General features: G+C 36.9%; 1 protein-coding gene across 3 annotated transcripts in view; it reads right to left on the minus strand.

Annotated features, from left to right (window-relative positions):
• Positions 1-21,844, minus strand: part of cntn4 (contactin 4) — a 133,226-nt gene that overhangs the window by 100,660 nt on the left and 10,722 nt on the right. For all 3 annotated transcript variants that reach the window (XM_057338898.1, XM_057338897.1, XM_057338896.1), the window contains exon 2: positions 8,621-8,756. In XM_057338898.1, the coding sequence (XP_057194881.1) occupies positions 8,621-8,708 (88 nt within the window). In that variant the 5' untranslated portion in view covers positions 8,709-8,756. The remainder of the gene's footprint in view (positions 1-8,620; positions 8,757-21,844) is intronic.

Raw genomic sequence — 21,844 nt, forward strand, 5'->3', positions numbered from 1 at the left:
TTATTATTTTTTTATGTGTTAGCCTGGATGTTTATCACAGTTTTCATGTGTCTTGTCATGCTGTCAGTCTTTTACATTGCTTTTCTATGACTTTATGTTACTCCTGAGGTTTGATTTCGTTGAAATTCAACAGACACTGGACTGGAATGGCCACAATACTCCTAGAAATGCTGACTAAATTTCATTTTAAAATCTTATTTTTGTCCGTATAACAAAGTATTCTAAATTACTTAATAAATAAAGTTACTCAAGTAAAAAACAAAATGCAAACCAAAACAGATTTACATCTATAATAATCATGCCACCAAATTGCATGTGAAGTTGAATCCCCAACATGCAAGAAACCCAGACCTCTAACCAAACACTAGACCTTCAGGTCCACACGAGAAAGACACAGCACCTCAAATTTCTCTCATCAAATAGACACAGGATTTATCCGCTCCCATGCAACTCAGTTTCTGTCCTTTGCAGATCAATAGAGTTTATGCCATGTGGACTTAATCCGCTAATATGGATGTGTGCAATCTAATCCGATGCATAAAATTCTCGAGTGTCACTAGAACAAAAGCCACTGATGTTAGTACAGCGGTTACTCAGAGTTTCATCATTCCAATTTCCATGCGACGCATCAGATAAGAATTTATCAAATGTGATTCACAAATGACTCAAAGGCTGCCATCACACTGCATTTAAATGTGCTCCAAATCTGAAATAAAACGTCGTATGTTTCCAATTTACTTCTACTTCGAAAAGCAGCCGAGATCAGAACTGACAATCTAACATTTGTCATAAATGTTCTCCCGGTCTACCCTTGTGGCCATTGTCTATTATCATAATTTCACAAACACAAGATTTACGTTGAGAGCGACGGATGTGCTTCAAATCCTCACCAATCACGACGATCGACCGTGGTAGCGCCTGCTCGCAGATGTACGTACACAGGCAAACACGCATCTACACGCACGCAAAAACAATTACGTTTCACATTACCAATACATATTCATAAGGAGAGAGGTGTGTGAAATGTGATAACATATGATGAACAGCTCAACGTCTACATCTTTTATTACAAGCGGAAAGTCAAACACTATGTGCGTGCTCTACAACCTTACGGTACGTGAAAAGCTTTGGGGGAATCTGATTGCATAGTTTTTCAATATGGAGAGTCGTGAAAGCAAGTAATTTTGTGTTCTATTAGCATTTGTATGTGCTGTGCCAGCGGTAGGTCGGACAGACAGTGCTTTTTAGAACATAACACCTCGCGGAAGGCAGAAATTGTTTTGCGAAAATGCTGTTTACAGAAACCCCACTGGGCATCGCCTTTACAAGCCATGAATAACTTGGTCACCAAATGACGGGTTTCTGGGCCGCGCTGTCTGCCTTTTCACCTGTGAGAGGTGTTCACAAACCAGACAGCGAAATAAAAGCGTCGGATGAAGGCTGCGTCTCGGTTGATTGCTATATCAGAGTGACCTGCCCCTAAATGAGAACAACAGTGGAGAGACATCTCCTTATCCTTCGGCGTCAAGTTTACCAAGTAATGGGAATTCTGTCATCATTTATTCAACTTCATGTCGTTCTCAAACACATATGAGTGAGTTTCTTGCGTGAAATACTAAACAGAACATACATTTAAAAACGTCAATACAAAATGATTTGAGAGATTTAGCTTGGAATGATATTTTCAGCTAAATCATTTAATTTCAAGTCTTCTCCTCACAGAGAGCTATAATATTATAGACTACTTCTATACTCATTTTGAAAGCTTAGCAGCTAAAGTTTCGCACTGTTTTGTTGAAATAAAAGTGTAGATTAATATCTCGATTCAAAATAGAAGAAAGAATTCATTGAAGCAAGAAAGCTATATGGACATGAGGACAAGGATGGACAGAAATGTCATTTTTGATGTGACTGTTCCTTTAGTACTAAATTTGAAAGCATTACTACTTAAAGTCGCTTCTTTTTGGACTGAAGTGATTTTTCAGAGGAGCTTGACTCACACTTCGAAGAACTTTGAGCAACCAGTTCTATCACAAAATAATCACAAAAGCAGAAAATAAATAAATAAATCCTGATTTTTTTTAACAATTTAAGATAAAGAACACTGCACTGAAAGAAAATTGTAATCAAAAAAGAACAAGGTGGGCAAATTAAACATCTCAGCCGAGGGAAAATGTCAAGTGTTTGTAATGCTCACGCGCTAAGCTTCCTCACACGAGCTTCATAGAAGTCACTGAGGACGAGAACAGAACATCTCAGGACCAAAGTTCAACTAACCTGTTGAGATGTTGAAGGCACATCGTTGTGGCAACACCCTTTCTCCAATTTCCTTTCATTGCATCATTTTCTGTTTTGATTTACCTCGGTGGAAAGCTATGTGACTGCTTGACGGACAAAGTCCAAAATATTTGAGGATTGCTTAATAGACGCGTGTTTACCGAGCATGTCAATCAATTAAAAATGGCAATTGAATCAATAACGCGATGTTATAATGAGAAGCAGTTAAATCAATAACGAATCAATAACGAGAAGCAGTTAAATCACAAATAACTGCATATTAATATTTTTAGAGAAAAGCCTCAGATGATGATTTAAATACAAAATATAATAAATAAAATAGTCCTCGATCCAAGAAAACACAGTAAATATTTACTTTGTGATGCACTTTAGGGTGCGTTGGATAAAAGTGTCTGCCAAATGCATAACTGTAAATATAAATGTAATGTGCATATGAAAAGATAACTCTACATTTTTTTTAAATCATGTTTTTTATTGTGCATTCCAAGAAATATCAATCAAACTGAAAAGTGTTGTTTTGTATAAAGTAATAATATCTAAAAAAAAAAAACAGCTAACCACTACAAAAAAAGCATGATAACATAATGAAAACATGATTTTTAACAATTTTTGAAAACAGAATTACCTGCTTTTGCAAATAAACTTCATATGCAGACTGATGTGTTTGGTGCTGTGCGTCAGCTGGGTTTGTGCAGACTACAGGTCAGGGGGCATCATTAATTGTGTTAATGTTTTTAATTGCATAATTCTTCCTTATAATTAATCTAGCTAAATGAATGTGCCAAACCGACAGCCCTGGAAACTGAAATATCAAACAAACAGTCAGGCACCCTGTGCACCAGAACAAGAAAAGCAGAACGGAAATTAGAATGCAGCTTGTGTTCTGGTGCGTGTGACGCTAAGGTAATCACATGCTAACTGGGTGGGCGATCGGGGTGGAGTGATGTGTGTGCGCGAGTCGCAGACAGCTCGCCCTGTCACTAGCGCTGCTGTGAGAGAACAAAGAAAGACGCCTAGCAGGGGACGAAGATCATTGCGGACCCCTCTCAGCATTCTGAGCAGTCGCCCTGCCAAGCTTCGTCTTTTGAGGGGCAAACCTTCCTCGTCTGTGCCATTCGGTAGGTTGCGCGACCTTTGCTGTCAGTTCCGTGTTAAAAAGGAGTACAATCCTACCAGTTCCACCCACCACTAACTGAAAATACAAGCGAAGAACAAAGATCCCTCATTGCAAGAGAGCCACGAACACACAGGCTTTTCTGATCCAATACAGGGAGGCATAGCATGTGTTAGTGGATAATGCAACTGAACAGATTAAAAGGAAACTCCAAGGAAGTTTTGATCGTTGCATACAGGCGAGCCGTGACACAATCTGACAAACGTTACAGGTGGCTGCAGTTCATAGAATTTTGACTGAATTTATTCTTTTATCAGTTAAAACGTTACATTCCTTGAGTTCAATTGGTAGACATGTTGCGTTAACGATGCAAAGGTCATGGGTTTAAGAAATCATACACTTAATAAAAAATGTATAGATTGAAGTGCTGTACGTCACTTTGGATAAACGTGTCTGCCAAATCAACGAATGTAAATGTAATGCAAATGCATTAGTAATGTTGCCATGCACACGCATACAGAACATGGCATCCCCATGGAGATTTATTAGCAACACAATGAGGCATTTAAGCTCAGCTGAGAGAAGAACACATACACTCACAATTAAGTCTATGGTGATAAACATCTGTTTTGTACTTATAAAAAAGATTTGTGCAATCTGGCATACTACAAGCCCAGGAAAGGTCACGTAAGGTTTGCTTTTCTTTTCCATTTTAATGGCCCATGCTAATATTCAAATCCAAAAGAAACAAAAAGCATTAAAGTATTGATTGTTTTTTAAATCATAAATAAAATGCCCAATAGGAAGGCGGCCAGATGTTCTAACGTGGCAAAACAAGCACTGTCATAAAGAAATACTGGGGCTAATTCGTTTAGCCAATACATAAATTAAATAAAAAGCAATTTAAAAGGAGGCAGAGATCTATAAATCAAATCAAATCTAGTGGCTAATGCATATATAAAGTGGGGACAGCGTATGTTTACTTATTAACAGCTGACAGTTGCACTCAAAACTCCATCAAAACGAATGCATAAAATGTACACTTACAACAAGTGTGTGACTTCTCTTAATATTAACTGGATTCAATATTGGACAGAATATCACTGTATGCACTGTAAAAAAGGAATTTCTCATTATTCCTTGTCAAGTACATGTGTCTTTTTTACAGAATTTGTAGACGTTTGTACTAGAAAACAAGACAAAAATGCTAAATAATAAATTCATTTTTTGCAGCGTGTGGTCCAAACCAACTACAAATTATTATAATTGACTCAAATGACCGTAATATATTTAAACTGTACCCTAAAAAACTCCTGCACTGGACACAATTACCTCTTGACTGATGGGAGTCCAACTACAGACAGATGTAAATGTGACTTTCAACACACAAACTTTTCCAGAATACTGCTAGGAAGTTTGCACCGTGATCTTGAAATGTATTCAATCACACACCACATGATATTTCCTGAATATTAAGGAAACAATGAGAAAGATGTAACCTTACAAAGTTCTAGTTAATGAAATACTTCAGAGAAGGTAAATTGTGTTAATATCAATGAGGCAGTGTTTTAAATATGAGAAATGAAACCTCATAATCAGATTATGATTGATGTGAAAGATCCCTCAGGTAAAAACAGACTAATATAGATAATAGGCACCTTAATTGTTCCTTGATGAAAAATTAAATGAATGTAAGATAGCTTTGAATGAATGCGTATCACCAATCCCCCTCGTTTTACGTTAATTAATGACAGTGGCTTTAGAGATAGATGATGGTGGGGGGCAAGTTTTACTTCCCTGGAGCCCTAATTTTCTCTTTTAAGATACGGAGAGGGAAGGATCATGGATTGAATAAAGTCGCACAGTATGAACTTTATAGGTTCACAACTGGGCAGAAATTAATAGAAATTCATCCCATATCAGAGGGGGCTTTACAAGTTGAGCTATTCACAATATTCTGTGCATTGCTTAAATGACCTAAAAAACACATGAAAGGCAATTTGGAAAAATCTATTTATCAATCTTATCAATTTGATGATCTAATCTAATTTATTGGAATGGCGAGATGCAAGATGAAGTCAACAAACTGTTACATAGACTCAAAACTACCCATCATGCTGTATTACACAAAGTAAAAAAGTAATTGGCTTTTTGTGACAAGTCATTTTGAAATGTTCTATCTGGAGCACCTTTGGGTCAAAAACGTTCACGTGAATTTAATTTCAGATTGGTATAAAATACATCCGTCTGCCAAAGAATAAAGATTCAGTTTTCTACCTCCACTTGATTAAATCTCACATTCTTTGCTATCAGTATATTCAAATTAATATTTTTCATCTTAGTATCCTATCGTACCAGTCAATCACCTCATTTATATTCAAAACTATCAGGCAAACAGCAGACAGCCCTTCCTGTTCAATCTCATTACCTACAATTCTCTCTTGAAAGTATACAGCCCTATTATTTGTAACGTAATTTAGTTTTTCTGTAATGATTACTATTTGCCAGTGTCAAACGTATTCGAGTTGGTTTCTCGATCAGGTCTTAAAGGGGAGGTAACATGCTATTTCATGCATTCTGACTTCTTTACAGTGTTAAACGTGCTGGCTTCTCAAGCTTAACATGGTCAACTTGTCAAAAAACGAGTTGAACGCGTGACATAGTATTTATGTGCTCGATTCACTCCGCCAGGGTTCGTACAGGTTTCAAGTTTTTTTCGAACATGGATTCCCATTTCGTAACAAGGGTTCATAGTCCCTTATTGGACAATTCTCCCGGAAAAGCACGCTCACGCGTCATCCAGCAAGCGAAAGAGCACGCCCACACGCGAGCGTGAGAGAAAGAGCACGCCCACGCGTCAACCAGCCAGCGTGAGAAAGAGCATGCCCATCAATGCTGCTTCACTTGGCTGACGGAAGTTTAGTTTGTTTGCTCACTGCATTTCAGTGTGTCAGATGAATGTAATATAAACGGTGGATATAACGCTGGATTTGGAGATCGTTTGAAACAGATAGATGGTGTGGTCCCAGCGCTAAAAGATGCCGGACATGAACCGCACGAGGTAAGTCAAACTAAGTCATATGTCTGTGTTTTGTTGGCAATTGGCGTGTACGTGCATAATGTCAGAGGTGGACGAAGTACACAACTTCCATACTTGAGTGAAAGTACAGATACTACTGGTCAAATATTACTCCACTACAAGTAAAAGTTGTAAAGACAGATTCTTACTTGAGTAAAAGTACAGAAGTACGTGCTTTTAAAAGTACTCAAGTATTAAAAGTAAATTTCCTTTATGTCAGTTGTGCATTGTTTTATTGTCGTATACCTTGTGCCCCTGAAGCAACCTACTGAATACACAGAGTAGCTCACAGTATCAGTTGTATTAACACTTACATTTAGTCATATAGCAGACGCTTTTATCCAAAGTGACTTACAGATGAGGGAAACAATGGAAGCAATTGGAACAACAAAAGGACAACAAAAAGCATAAGTGCAACAAAAGAAAATTGGTCTCACATAGCCTATCACAGTGTACAGAGCTAAGTATTAAAGGAGTAGTTCACTTCAAAATTTGCCCCCATTGACTTTCCATAGTCATTTTTATTCCTACTATGCTAAAGTCAATGGGGCAAATTTTGCAGTGAGCAACTCCTTTAAGAGCTTTATATGTTTAGCACATATATGTTTAGTTAGCAGCAGTTTTAGCAGCAATTTACCAGTAAGTAGTAAGGTTCTTGTATATAGTAAAGTGTAGAAGCCATGTGTTTGTTGGATTTATTACCATTTGTATTTCCATAATTTAACTACAAACATAAACTATAGCTAGTATAATGAAACTATGGTATTTTTAGTTGCTGTGGTTTTACTAAAGATTATTAATTGGAGTATGGTTCTTATATATAGAAAATGGTAAATTTGTGGATACTGTGGTTTTTACTGCAAATACCATCCCTGCTGAAAAAAAACAATGAATTTTTTAATTAGAATGAGATTTTTTAATTAAATTCCTCTTTGTAGTGTGTTTGGGTTTTACTCCAGTAGGATTTACCATCCCATCAATAGAATCCATCACATACAACTAGACAACAAGTATCCATAGTACAATTCCCATTATAACCATTAAATCCATTACATTTTATGTTGTATTTTGGGCAGGGTTCTATTGTTTTTATTTCAACAGGAATACTTCAACTATAGTTACTTTAGTAAAAACATCATTCATTTTCCAAATCGCTTTAAATGATATATCAGCAGATCAGAAGTTAACATGCACGCGTAGCTCAAGGTGTATGTGATGCTTATTTACCGTTTAGCCGTTATGCCGATCATTTTCATGACAATGTTTCAACGATCTTTGACTGATCGTAACCCACAGATGATTACACCACACTTTAACATGTGCCTTTTTCGTCTTTTATTGTTCTATTTGCCTTTTTAGAGCGCTATCAATAGTGTAGCAGCGCCGAAGTTTACATTAGTTTAGCGGGGAAGATCCCAGAGTTGCCAGATTTGCGTAAAAAAAATCTGCCAAATGGCCATTCAAAGCTTGCCGGAAAACCGCGAGCTTAGAAAAACTGAAATACTTGGCAACAGTAAAAGGTCCTGGCAGATCACAAGCCAGATAAATTGCGCACACAGGAAACCCCGCTGCATAGAAACCATTTTTTACTTTTGGACCTTTTTATAAATGTAGTGGAGTAAAAAGTATGATATTTGTCTTTCAAATGTAGTGAAGTTAAAGTACAAGTACTCAGAAAAAATAATACTCAAGTAAAGTACAGATTCTCAAAAAGTGTACTTAAGTACAGTACTCAGGTAAATTTACTACGTTACTGTCCACCTCTGCATAATGTAAACAACACAAACTTATAGTGAATCAAAAGTTATGGATTGTTGTATTGTGTGCTCGTGCTGTAGTTCCGCCCACCCCCCTGCATGCCTCCAGGAGCTCTTCTTTTTCCGGAAATAATCGTACAGCTGTATCTGTCTTTTACAAATGTGATCAAACTAAATACTCTTCGAAGATACGAAGTATGCAATACTACTGTATAGGTAGGTACTCAAGATTAATATGAGATTGGTAGAAACTGCGTGTGTTACCTCAACTTTAAATACCGTCCCCTGCCCTAAATACACAGAAATATGGGGTCAGACTTCACAAAAAGCAGCTGCCAGACGCATCAAAAGTTCTTAATAAGATACTTTTACCTGCGAGGCACCCCATGAATGACTGCAGCAGCAGCAGTTTCCATAGCAACTTCATCTTCAGTTTGGTTCGGTCAAAGTCAACTCGCATCCAATCAGGAATGCAGGGAGTCCTCTCTGTGGTTTCCTGATCTTCACTCTGCAAGGAACACAAAAATGAGGTGCTTAGTTCAAGTCAACATGCAGAAAAGCTACTGTTACACAGTTACGCTTCATTACGTAGACTTAGTCTGTATGTAGAAAAATAGGGATGCACCGAATGTTCGGCCGAAAATAGCAAAAAACGCATGTTCGGTATTCGGCCGAATATGTGAAATGGCCGAATAAATTTTACCGAACATGACTCGAGAAACGATCACCTAGCAACCAGCGCAGAGAGAGAGAGAGAGAGAGAGAGAGAGAGACGTGCGCTTTATTAATGCCGCAAACATTTTGGCAGTGTGTGTGTGGAGCATTTTAAGGTGTCAGAGAAAGACACAGCACGGGACTTGCCGCACGGAAGTAAATTTCCGAATGAAAGCGTCTTTACCGGTCGGTAACTTGTGTACTTCAGACGGAAGCGGGCTGTCTGACAGTAGCCCCGCCGCTCGCGACATCCTTTGACATCATACAGTGGTCGCGCGCACACAGTTCCCTGTACTAAACAACTTGTCAAAGTATGTTCTGTGCATCCCGGCCACGAGTGCACCAGAGAACAGTCAGCTTCTGTGGGCGGAGTTTGGAGGAGAGACGTGAACTGATATGGTTGTCAGTCAGCATCAGTCAGAATTGCTTGCGTTCGATGTTTTTTTTTCTTCTTAAAATCATTTTGCAACGTAGCCTATAATAATCCAACAGTTTTAGTTTATTCGTATTTTTAGTTTATAGGCCTAATGTGGAATGACACTTTTTAATGAACTGTTTTGTTGTAGGGGTACAGAGTAACTTACATTACATTCTTTTACCAGTCAGTTATAGGCCTAATTAATATAGGCTATTCAATTTTTTGTTTTGATGTATTTTGTTTTGCTCAATTTTATATTAAGTTGTATTGTATTTTATTGAAAAGCAAGACAAATTTTTAAAAGCAAATTTTGACTATTCAGTTTGTGCAATAGTGAAAAAAAATAGCTTAATAAATAGAAGAAATGCAAAAACCATGTTCGGTGTTCGGTATTATTCGGCCTTCGGCCAAGTGTTTCACATCATGTTTGGCTTCGGCCAAGAATGTTAGATTCGGTGCATCCCTATAGAAAAATCTCAGGGACTGTCAGAAGAGGGAAAATGAGTATGTGGATGTTTCTTTGAATATTGCTGCTGTGCTACTGAAACCTCATATCTACATATTTTGTGATTTAATTTTTTTTGCCATAAATCATTTATGTTAGTCACCCTTTATGTTTGTCACCAGAGCTGGGTAGTAACTGATTACTTACGGATTTACGGATTACTTAATCATATGACAAAAATCAAGTACTTGTAATTGAATTGTTACATTTTAAAATACTCGTAATCAGAGTACAGTTACTATTTTATTGTTACAGATTACATTACATAGATTATATTACATATTACTTTTTAATTTTTTGGTAAGCCTACCACTTTTACTGTTAGACAACCAACTAACCCACGATAGCAAGTATAACATGTTTTTGTTTACAAGCATTTTGTTTACAACCCACGATTGCAAGTCTGACATGTTTTTGTTTACGAGCATTTATGTTCGCTATGTATTGTTCAAGAACAGTGTTAATCTTCACAATCTAGCAACAACAATACTATGATTTGCGCGATTAGTGTAAATCACAACATTCATTCGAAACAGCATTAGTCATAAATCCAGATATATTTGTGCTGCTGAATTGTCCATGCCCAGCATTCACAGGGGCGGATTTAGTGATTTGGGGGCCCTAGGCGAATCCATGTATGGGGGCCCCAACTATGCGCCATTTTACTTAACTGCAACCCTTATTTTTCTTCCTCATCAATGCACACAACTTTTCACCCCCAGTCAAAGTGACAGGGGAAAACTAAGCTTAATAAACGCAGATACTCACTAATTAAAAAAATTATAATAATGATTTCTCAAATGAAAAACATGGGAAAAAAATACATCTGCAGGGTTTTTCCTGGCTCAAAATGAGGCGGAGGTGGTGCAACGCTCGTGTAGGCCTACCGTCCCTTTAAGTATCTTAACAAAACAGTTATATTAAAGTTCTAAAAAAATTTGATGAAATGAAAACTAATAAGTTATATAAAGCATTACATTTATTCAATCAAACAGAAAAGTTGAAATTTTTAATATAAGCCTTTTTTATGAGACTTTTTAAGTAACCAGTCTAACTAAATGAGCAATGCTCATTCACACCCTACGTTCTCTTGTAGATCACTGAGCTTTGAACGATTCACTGATCTCTTACATTCTGTGTAAACAAATTGGTTCAAAGGAGTCATTTGTTTGCGAGTCGTTCTGATCGCAATGTGCGTTCATACTGGCGAACTCGCTGTGTACAGAATAACGCTGATTCAACGAGCCAACTTCACAGCTAAAAACATTATAATGATGTACAGCAAGTTAGTTTAGAAAATCTTTTCAAGAAATTCAAGAAAATGTAAACACCTGAACAGCCGTGAAACACAGCTAATACAGCTCCTAATATAGCTCTTTTACTGAACTCTTCAGCGTCTCACTGCTGGTAACGAAACAGCGCCTCCATTGTTTCGTAACTGCAGTTACAAATGACAATCTGTTTAATAATGCACGCAGTGATTTTTGTGAAGACACTCGACATATTTTTGACTCGAGTCTGAGGCGGCACGAAATTAGTTTGAGGCGGCCGCTTCCAATTATCTGGGATTACTATATACAAAGTGTGCCCTCTCTCCGTGTTTTTTGTGGTTTACGACCTTTCATGCATTTAAATGTGACCAAATATCTGTACTAGTGCGTACAGTACGAATCGTTAGCACTGTACTGACGTTATTATATTATGTCTTTATGTGCCCATCGGTCTGCGCAGCGGAGTCAAACAACCTTGAACTGGCCCTCTCCTACCAAGCGCACAGCGCTCTTTGTTTGACAGATGTTTTGGTCGTCAGTCATTATAACTGTTGTCGGTGTTCATGGAGAAATACTCACCGGCACATTATCATTGCTCGTGGCTGGGAGAGTGCTGTGTCTGGCGGGAGAGAGAGGTGCTGCTGCTGTAGGAGCAGCGGTGGAGTTTGTGTGGGGAAAAAGCAGAGACTTTAGTGTAGCTGCGTTTCTTTGTTGTTTTATTTCCCTGCGACTTTAACTTCGTTTTGCAGCTAATGTACCACACAATGACACTCTCGCTGTGGGCAGTTCTACTAATTCAGCCGCTGCGTTAACTTTCTCTAGCTGGTGTCGAACTCGTCTCGCGCATATACGGTGCTAATGGAATGGTCCACTCTAAGCTATAATGGGGGGAGTGCCTTCGTACAGATGTAATAACGTAAAACGTTAACAGGGATATGCCGACAATTTTGATGATTACTTGGGGCTCTACGTGGCTGCTGACATGGCTTATTGGTTAAGTCCACCCCTTCCTTTTGGGGGACCCATGGTAGCTCGGGGCCCCAGGCGATTGCCTACCTTTGCCTAATGGTAAGTCCGCCCCTGAGCATTCACAATATATATTTTTTGTTCACAAAGGTAATACATGTGAAAAATATTGATATATTCTCTATTGTTTAAATTGGATTTTGTATAAAATAATCACAAGCACAGGCGGGTGATAAATGTAATATTTCACAATTTGATTTTGTGATTGAATTTAACAAGAAAAGTGTATACACCAGATACACCAGGTAAAGATAAAACAGACACTCCAAAAAAAGTAACCTAAATGTAAGAGTAGTCAGATTACGTTGTGTAATGTGTAATCTAAGGGATTACGTTACTGACTACACATTTTGCAGTTGACTACAAATTTTGCAATCAGTTACTGATTACAATTCCCAAGTAATCGACCCAGCTCTGCTTGTCACTAGGTTTTAAAAATATCTAACCAATAAAAAGGGCTTGTCAACTTTGACAACATGGTATTTTATCATTAAAAAAATCACATTTTTTTATTTTTTTTGAAAACATTCGACATCCATGGTTTCAGAAGGACAGCGACGATATGTAGGTTTATTCAAATTAAAAAATATATAATATTTATGTCAAAGTAGATGATTTTAATAAACACTACCTTTTTATTTTATGAAGGACACAACTATGTTGGAAACCTATTGTCATGTCATCATCATTTATTATTGCCTCTTTTAAATTTTCAGTTACTTTTCAACTTTTTCAATTTTATTGTTTTGTCCAAAGATTTTTGAATGACATTTTGATTCACGAGTAAAAAGGTGTCAAGACAGTTAATTGTTTATTTGATATACCTTAAAGCTATTCATTTGAATTGAATGTCGGCTATTTCATCCCAAAAACTGGAATGTAAATTGGAAAACGTTAATTAAACATTATCTATTTTACTCCTGCAATGTGTCATATTTCCAAGAAACACAAACAAACACATACTTTTAAAAAGATGTCCAAAAATTAGGACAACAGCAAAACAGTCGCTACAGAGGCGAATTATGAAATTGTGATGAAAAATTCCAAACAAGCATATTTTTCTACAAACCACATGCAAATCATTCATAATATTCCAAGTGGCATGTTAAGAACATGCGAGGATGCCATTAGTATCCATTTTTAGACATTTATTTAAATTCCCCTCATTCACATGAAATTATTCAAATTAAAACTTGGTGCTTGATTGTAGAATAAACCATCGTGTCTGCCGTCATCAAGGTATTAGTTATTATGAACCCTGATTCAATAGTCCTAACCGCAGAGCAAAGTTTCATCCCGCAGAACCAGAGAGGCTAACAACAACAGAGGCTGAGAGATGTTTGTTGTGGGAATGAAGGGTGGGAAGAGAGGAAGAGTTGTGTCTGAACCAGGTTCTGTTTTGCTTTTCAGTGAAAGTCCCAAGAGAGTTACTGTGAATCAGTCCTATACTCAAAAGCACACATTGCGTCTAGGAAAGGACTAATTCTCCATGTTTCCAGGCTTTGTGAAAGCCAAAGCACAAGTATAGCTGAAAAAGAGTTGGATATCAATGAAGTCCCAAAATCCCCAAGCGGAAATCCTTTTTTTGAAACCGGCTGAAATATAGAGCAACAAACCTCATTGTGATTAATTTATATTCTATGTAATGTTATATTCAGGGCACCAAAACTATTTTTAGAGGTAAAAATATTTCTATAGGTTTATTTCTATATGACATTTAAAATAAAAATTAAAACTGTCATATAGTATTTAAACGAGGCATAAAAAAATAAGAAATTACACGTTACAAAAATAAAACGAAGCTTTTTTAAAGACATTTATTAGTCTTTCAAGACCTCCTGTAAAGATCTTTAAGAATCTTTGCATTTCTTGTGACAATTAAGCACATGTAAACAATGCAATTGATATGATAGTTTGTGTAAAATATAATCTTCTATATTTTTTCCTTGAAATTTAGGTTTAAATATAACTTTCGTATAAAGACACTGGCTCCAGAATCTTGGCAAAAATAAACAAACAAATATGAAACCTCAGTAACTATAACCTGCAAATATATGTAGAGAACTCAATCTAGTTTTGAGATGTACATAGATTCCTCTGTTCTGTGTCCATTCCCAAATTCCCGTTCAGCCTGGCTGTCTTGGGGGTGAATTGTGGGGTATTCGGTTCTGAGAAGACGGATGTAAACAAGACGCAGTAGTGTGATTTATGCAGCATTTGACAGAGCGAACAGAGAGAAAGCAATCGTGAGGGAAGACGTGTCAAGAGTTGCCTTGAGACAGCCAAGCTCTGCTCTACAAGGAGCAAACGCAGAAATAAAAACGCTTCGAAGGCGTGACGAGCAGTTTGCGGTTTATTCATTCAGTAGCGGCCAAACTAAAAATATGCAAACTCCTTCCTGCGAATATCCGGTGTAGCCCTGAGGCGTAATTTTCAAAGAGCTTTCCAGATCGAAATCACAAGGGTTGTTGAGATTGAATCCATTTTATTTCCTGAAATGTAACGTCAACAAGTTAAGCTAAGGATTTGTCGACGCAGATCGTGTCTAATATCTTATCTCTATTTCAATCAGTGCAATCTCCAGTCATGCCACCACCCCCAACCCACCCGCCCGCTCCACCTTAATCTGCTCTCTGATACCAGCTCTCTATACCTGTGAAACACACTTTTATAAAGAAACCATGAAACAAAACCCAAACAAGGCAAAGGTCGTGGGTTCGATTCCGAACAAACATACTGATAAAATGCATATCTTGAATGCACTGTAATTCTCTAAAACGCATCTGCCATATGTAAGTTTTACCTATTTCTGACCAGGGTCTGCTTGAAATAAAAAACATTTACGAATAGCATACTATGACTGCACAGTAAAATCGCAGGTGTTAAAAAAAGATCAAATAAACACCCACTGTGTATATAATCCACACTCTCAAAGTGTGGATTATATAAACACTTTGAGAGTTAATTTGATATTTTTTAACACCTGCGATTTTACTGTGCGCAGAAAATAATTTTAGGATAAATGACTTTTTATTTATTCATTTACTACAATTTATTTATTGTACCTGACACTAAGATGTTTTAACAGGCCGGTGAAATCACCAGTGTTACACAATTTTGAGAGTGTGGATTATACAGCATATACACTGTGAGTGCTAATTTAACACTGGCGATTAACACTACATCATATCTTTCATCAAAATACGCAATTTGCACATCGGCTCTGTAACAATGTCTCGTGCGCATGCTATTTTGGAGGTCTCTATTAGTATGCAGATGTCAGGTACAGGTTAACAGTGTGATTGATTTGAAATGAGAATGTAAAGGAGCCAATGACACATTTACACAGAAACCCTCTAAATGAGAGCCGTTCCTTTGTTTTCGAGGGGTCAGGAGACAAAAACAGCATTTAAAAGAGAACCGTTGTGCTTAGTAATCAAGGCATGCAGATGCAGGTTTAATTTAGAGATGATACTGAAACATGACTAACAGGGCCAGATGAACCACAGGAACAGGCGACACTATTAATCTAGCGGCTGACGGGGTTAATGCTGTATTTCAGATCATGCGTTGATCAAATGTGGCACAGATACATCCCAAATTACACTGCGAGTTGTTTTACTCACTATTGTTTGTTCACATACTGATGGAAAAGGTGGAATTATTTTCATTCTGTATCCAAGTCCAAATTCTACTGGAGCATCGTATTTTACCCGGGGCTAAAGTAGCTATTAGGGTTGAAATGAAAATTGTGATGAATTACGTACTCTCATGCCAATCCAAATCTGTATGATTATGTATCTGGGACACAACATTACTTTTAATTATTTCGCAATATGTACATGCTGCTCTTTCCGACTATCAGGCTCCAAAAATGACAAACATCCATATCCATCCCCTATAAGCCAGGTGTTCTACTGCCATTATGCCATATGATAGCTTTATGCAAACACTGAAATTGCACTTGAATTTAAGTCATCATTCCAACACTCAAAAGTTATTAATGATGTCAGATGCCATTGGCTCTGACAGGTCTTGTGACCGACTGCCAAGTTCAAACGTATCTTTTTAAATGATATTTGAATGAGTCACTTCTATATACAAGTTACAAAAAGGCTTTTCCTCCAAACCGAGGTGAGAAAGTCACAGCAGCATCATTCGGTGATGCAGGATAAATATCGCTAAAGCAACCCTTCCATCGCGAGCTTTACACACTACCACGCTTTCCTTTACTTTCCAAAACCGACTTGTTATTGTATAGACATTGTAGGACTTTCGATAACTGTTATCTACTCTCTGATGAACATCCAGTTTTATTTTCTGAACACAACACACTTTTAATCAATGCACTTTGCATGAGTGTTCAAAAACCAAAAATGAGTTTCTTTTCTTTTTTGTGTTGTTTTCAAAAAGGGTACAGTATATGCAGCTAAAGTGACATGCCTCCATCTTTCATGCTTTTTTGGACCAGAAAATCCCTCTCTCTAAATGAGAAAGAAGCCCAGGGTGCTAAAGCTCAGGCATGCATTGGTGCATCAATGACAAGCACTCAAGATGGGCGAGGGAATATATGGACAAAAAACTAACAGCCGCTCCACGGGGCTGCAGGCAATGGGTGAAATATAGAGAGTGGCTTAAAACGTCTTCTTACGGCTTGCAACGCAAAGCCACACAAAATTCTTTCCACTACCTCTTTCTGAAGCTGAGCTCTGTGTTGGATGTAACCTTCATGGCTCAGGCACTCTGTCTTTGCCAATCTCCCTACAATGTGGGGAGTAAAATAGGATTTGCTGGTGAAGGTTTCAGCCTTTTTTTGCTCTCCTCTATACTGTACTGTCAGGCCCTCAAACCACTCTCTCTTCTCTTAAAACTCAACAATACTTCCCCAAGTATTGGATGTTACATACCAGAATGAATCCACGAAAGAAGAGGTCCAGAAAAAAAACACAGATGCGATCTCTTTTATGACTCGGATATTTCTCCTATACATAAATGAGATTAAATGGAGAGCAAATGGCATATTTTGCTTAAGGCTCGGATGTTTCTCCTGACAAAAAGTTTTTTGTTTCAGAAGATATTTCGACAATGTCACAAACATGAGCTCAGATTTGCCAAGTCAATATTAGTGAAGATTTCAATATGAACTTAAACATTTCCCATCATATAACCAAATCCAGATTGTTTTGCCTATACAATCTACATTTATTTTACAGCTTCATACCCTTAATGTATTCAAACAATTGTCTCATACACTGTAAACCCGGATAAGTTGGCAATACTCAAACGTTTAGAGTTTTAGAGGTTCTTGGTTTAAGTAAGCAGAACTTTCAAATTGTGATTACTGTTAAGTTAAAGTTCTTACCAAATCTTAGCAAGTGCGACTTAAATATTTAATTGATCCTTTTTATGAATTTAAGTAGACAGAACTTAAACAAATAAGTACACCTAAACTGCATTTTTAAGTTAACTTAACTAAATTATTTCAGTTTCTTTATTTAACATATTTCTTAGTCTTAATATGCATAAATCAAATACCTTGATTTATGCAACCCAAAATGAGCAAGAAGAGACTGATCTCAGAACTGGCATTATCACAGTCACTGCTCACTGGTAACATAACACGTTGCAGGTCAAATGTAGCTTCGCAGAGCCTAAGCACATGCACCACTCTTCTAAACAATGGTAACCACAAAACTGAAAAATATGTCAAACTCTTCTAAATATCTAAGAGAAGTGAACATTAAACACTAACAAGTCTTTAACTTTACTAAAAACATAAAATAATCATATATTTTTTTAATTTACTCTCCTAATGCAGTCTGACGCAAAGCATGCTGGGAATTGGAAATCCTTCTTGACCAATTGTGTTGAATTAACATGTTTAAATTAAGTAAATTGAACAAGTAGCAAATCAACTTTTTGAGTTTTAGTCAAAACTTCAAGTTAATCAAAAATAATCATTATACTTTACTCAAGTGTTTCAGGAACTTAAAATATTTAAGTAAGTAGAACTTTTTTATGAAATGTTTCTTGTTTATTTCTCTTCATTTTAGGTTAAGTTGATACTTAAATGAAACACAACTAGAATGCCATCAAATGCAATAAATATTTCCTTAAAAAGTAAAAGAAAGATTTGTGGGACAAGGACATATTCACATTTCTCACTATTCCTCATATTCGCTTTTTACAGTGTTGGGCTAATGTTTATCTTATGTTTAAGCACTATTTATACAGCATGTTTTTTAGGGACAAAAATGACTTCATTTGAAAACACAAAAACAGGAAATACACCATAAATACAAAATAAAATTCATTAACTCTAAAGATATACAGTACCATCATAATTTCAATTGTACTGCAAGATTTATGAGTGGTAGCCCAGAAGTGTGAAATTGCAGTCAGTGTGCCTTAACTACCAAACAAGATCTCACATCGACAGCTGACAAATGCCCAAGGCTGAGTTCTGGTGCACTGGACACTATTTGCCATAACAGAATCTTCAGCTGACAACAATAAATCCACAACTAATACGCTGCAAGTCTACAGAAACCGTGCCACAGATCTGCAGAAAACACCAAGCAATCATAATGAACATTTATTAAGCTTAACGCAATGAGGTCATAGAATGAAACCTCACATTTACGGTGAGGTCAGAGTCAGAGCTCATACAGTACTGGCATCAATACAAGGTTAAATGAGGGCTTGAATCAATTAGGTTTTCCTTTAAACCAAATTACATGAAAATACAAAAGCAGTGTTAACATCGCTATGCTACCACAATCTCAAAACGGATTGAGATGTTTAAACATTTTCTATCAATGTCTCAGAATAATGATACGTTTTTTTGCAAACACCTTATTATGTTACAACAAAAAGATGTATGAGAATCACAGCGTGCATCTTTCTTCCTGAAGCTTTTCATATTTTAATTTACTAACACTGAATCATGCGCACTTATTTATCGTGACTCATCCGTTTATTATACTGATTTATGTAAACAAACACATCTTTAAATATGTTTCATTCGACTTATATCAGCGACGCGAAGGCTCACTTTTTTTTGTTCACAATCATAGCTTCATCATAATAAACCAAAAGTAGCACATTAAAAGTTTTAAAACAATTCCTGCTGTCACCTTATCATTACTACCAGTTACCAAATTTTGTCAATGAGCTACAAAGATATCAAATAGCAGTGCATTGTATTTGACTAATATTAAGTTGACTGGAACACTTTGATGTTGGAAGTGAGGGATTTTGGGCATAACAAACTTTGACTTTGTCTGCAATGCTATTAGAAAGTGTGACAACATCACGGCAGTAAAAAAGGAAAATAGCGGACACAAGAAAGTCATGTGACTTGTGACCTAAAGTTACACAAGTTTAGTGCATTTTGCATACTGAGTGTATGTTCGAATGGGGACGTTTTATTTTAGAAAACTGACATTTGCATTCGTGTGTGAATAATTACACAGCGGTAACACACCTGTCCTTTCTTTTATCTGCGAGCAGATATACAGAATATCATTCAGAACAATATAAATGACACAGACAACATAACACACAATTTATATTCACATAATAATATTTGTAACAAAAGCTTTGGAAAGCTAGATCTGTCAGAACTGTGATCATGTGATTTCTATATTTTATGTTAAACCTGATGTTTTTCCATGATTTTATTTATTTAAAGGGGTGATATGACAGGGTTGAAACGAATACTATCGTTTGTTTTAGATGTAATGCAATGTGTATACACGATTTAAGGTTAAAAACGCTGTATTTTCCACATACCGTGCATGTTTGTATCTCCTCTTTGCCCCGCCTCATCTGAAACGAGCGGATTTTTTACAAAGCTCATCGCTCTGAAAAGCGAGGTGTGCTATGATTGGCCAGTTAACCAGTGCGTAGTGATTGGTCGAATACTGCAAGCGTGTGACGGAAATGTAACGCCTCTTTCCATATTCGGAACATCATCCCAAATCGTTCCCAAGCAATTGTACCGACAGGAGATAAAATACATTCCTTATCAAATCGAGCCCGAATCTGATCCGGAAAATGAAGATGATCAAGCCGATACATCAACTTTGCCAGCGCGACTTGATCAGGATGTAAATGATTGGTAAGGTTTTTAAAAAATATATTATGTTAAATAGTTAAAAACTATAGCTAACTGTTTTACCTTTTATATACGATGTTATAAAGATTTGCCGTTAGTGATCAACCAGTGTTACGCCATGTCTCATCGCGACTCAACAAAGACAATAAACCCCATTATAAACACGACATTTGTTGCCACTAGTTGGAATATATCTTTTTTCACGTTGCCAGCGTGTCTGCATTTGCAGATCACACAAAGAAACAACATGCGCTACAAACACACGACAAACTCAACTCGCGTTAGACCGTAACAAAGTCTTTTACAATGAAATTACAGGCTGCGAATCTGAAGCGCCAGACTGTCCTTGCGAAGTTGTAATAGTTGAAATTGCCCCACTTTTTAACAAAAGCATTCGTGCACAGCCGGCCTTGATCTCTCCCAGGTTCATGAAGCGATCATCTGTGAAATGCGCTGCACACACTTGAATATTCAGATTGTACTGTTCTGGAACAGTATTGTAAATAAAATGTAACCTTTCGTTTTTAGTTGTCTCATCTTTTGGAAGGGCAAACAAAGAGGCTTTCTTTTCGCAACGAAACACACAGCGTCTCCACGACATGGCTGCGGCGGCGACGATACAATGAGATTTACAAGTACGCCCACCTTACTTGCGTATAGATTTGGGCGGTCTTAGTCAAATCATACCACGAAATGACGTAGATTCGTGGGGGTGTGGCTACACGAGGTGTTTCAGACAGGTCTGGGTGAGCATTCGCTTTTAGATAGAATGCATCTTTTGTTCCGACACTTTAATTTTTGCAATTTTACGTGTCTAATACATGCATGGGCAATTTATAACACACCAAAGAAACAGAAAAACATGTATTCACGCCATATGACCCCTTTAAAAAGAGCAAACTGAATAGATGAACACATGCAGAGAATATAACCTAATAACTAAATGTATTATCCTACAATACAAAGTTATTGGTAAAAATAATGGTCAATTAAAAAAAACTGTCAAAGCAGATCATTTATAAGTCATCATTTTCTGTCATATGAATTGTTAGGCTTTATGTCCATTGTGACTATTTGATGTACAGTAATATGTGTTTGGATTTGAATAACCAGAAATATTATGCATGTGAAAAGGTTATGCTTTCAATGTGCTGTGTGTTGATAAATCCAAGATAAGTCTATACTATTTTAATACCAATAAAAAAGGCAGTCTTTTCATATATTTTCTATCTTGATAAACATGATACAATATAACTATAGGATTACATGAAGTATATTGTTATGCTGCAAAAACACATTCACGAGAGTTAGTAATAGTAAACATAAAATTGGCACTGGCTGCACGTAGAAACAGCTAGAAAGATTGTAACAGATTGGTAACTTTCATTTGCAGTGACGCAACACTAAAAGTAATGCTTCTTTATGTCCTAGACTCACACTGCATATCTAACTTTACATTATTGTCACACACGCAACATCGAGCGATATCACTTTCACAACACATCACAAACAAATGCTTCTGAAACTGTGACATTCTGTGCAC

This window comes from Triplophysa rosa, linkage group LG7, assembly GCF_024868665.1.
Source record: "Triplophysa rosa linkage group LG7, Trosa_1v2, whole genome shotgun sequence".
NCBI lineage: Eukaryota > Metazoa > Chordata > Actinopteri > Cypriniformes > Nemacheilidae > Triplophysa > Triplophysa rosa.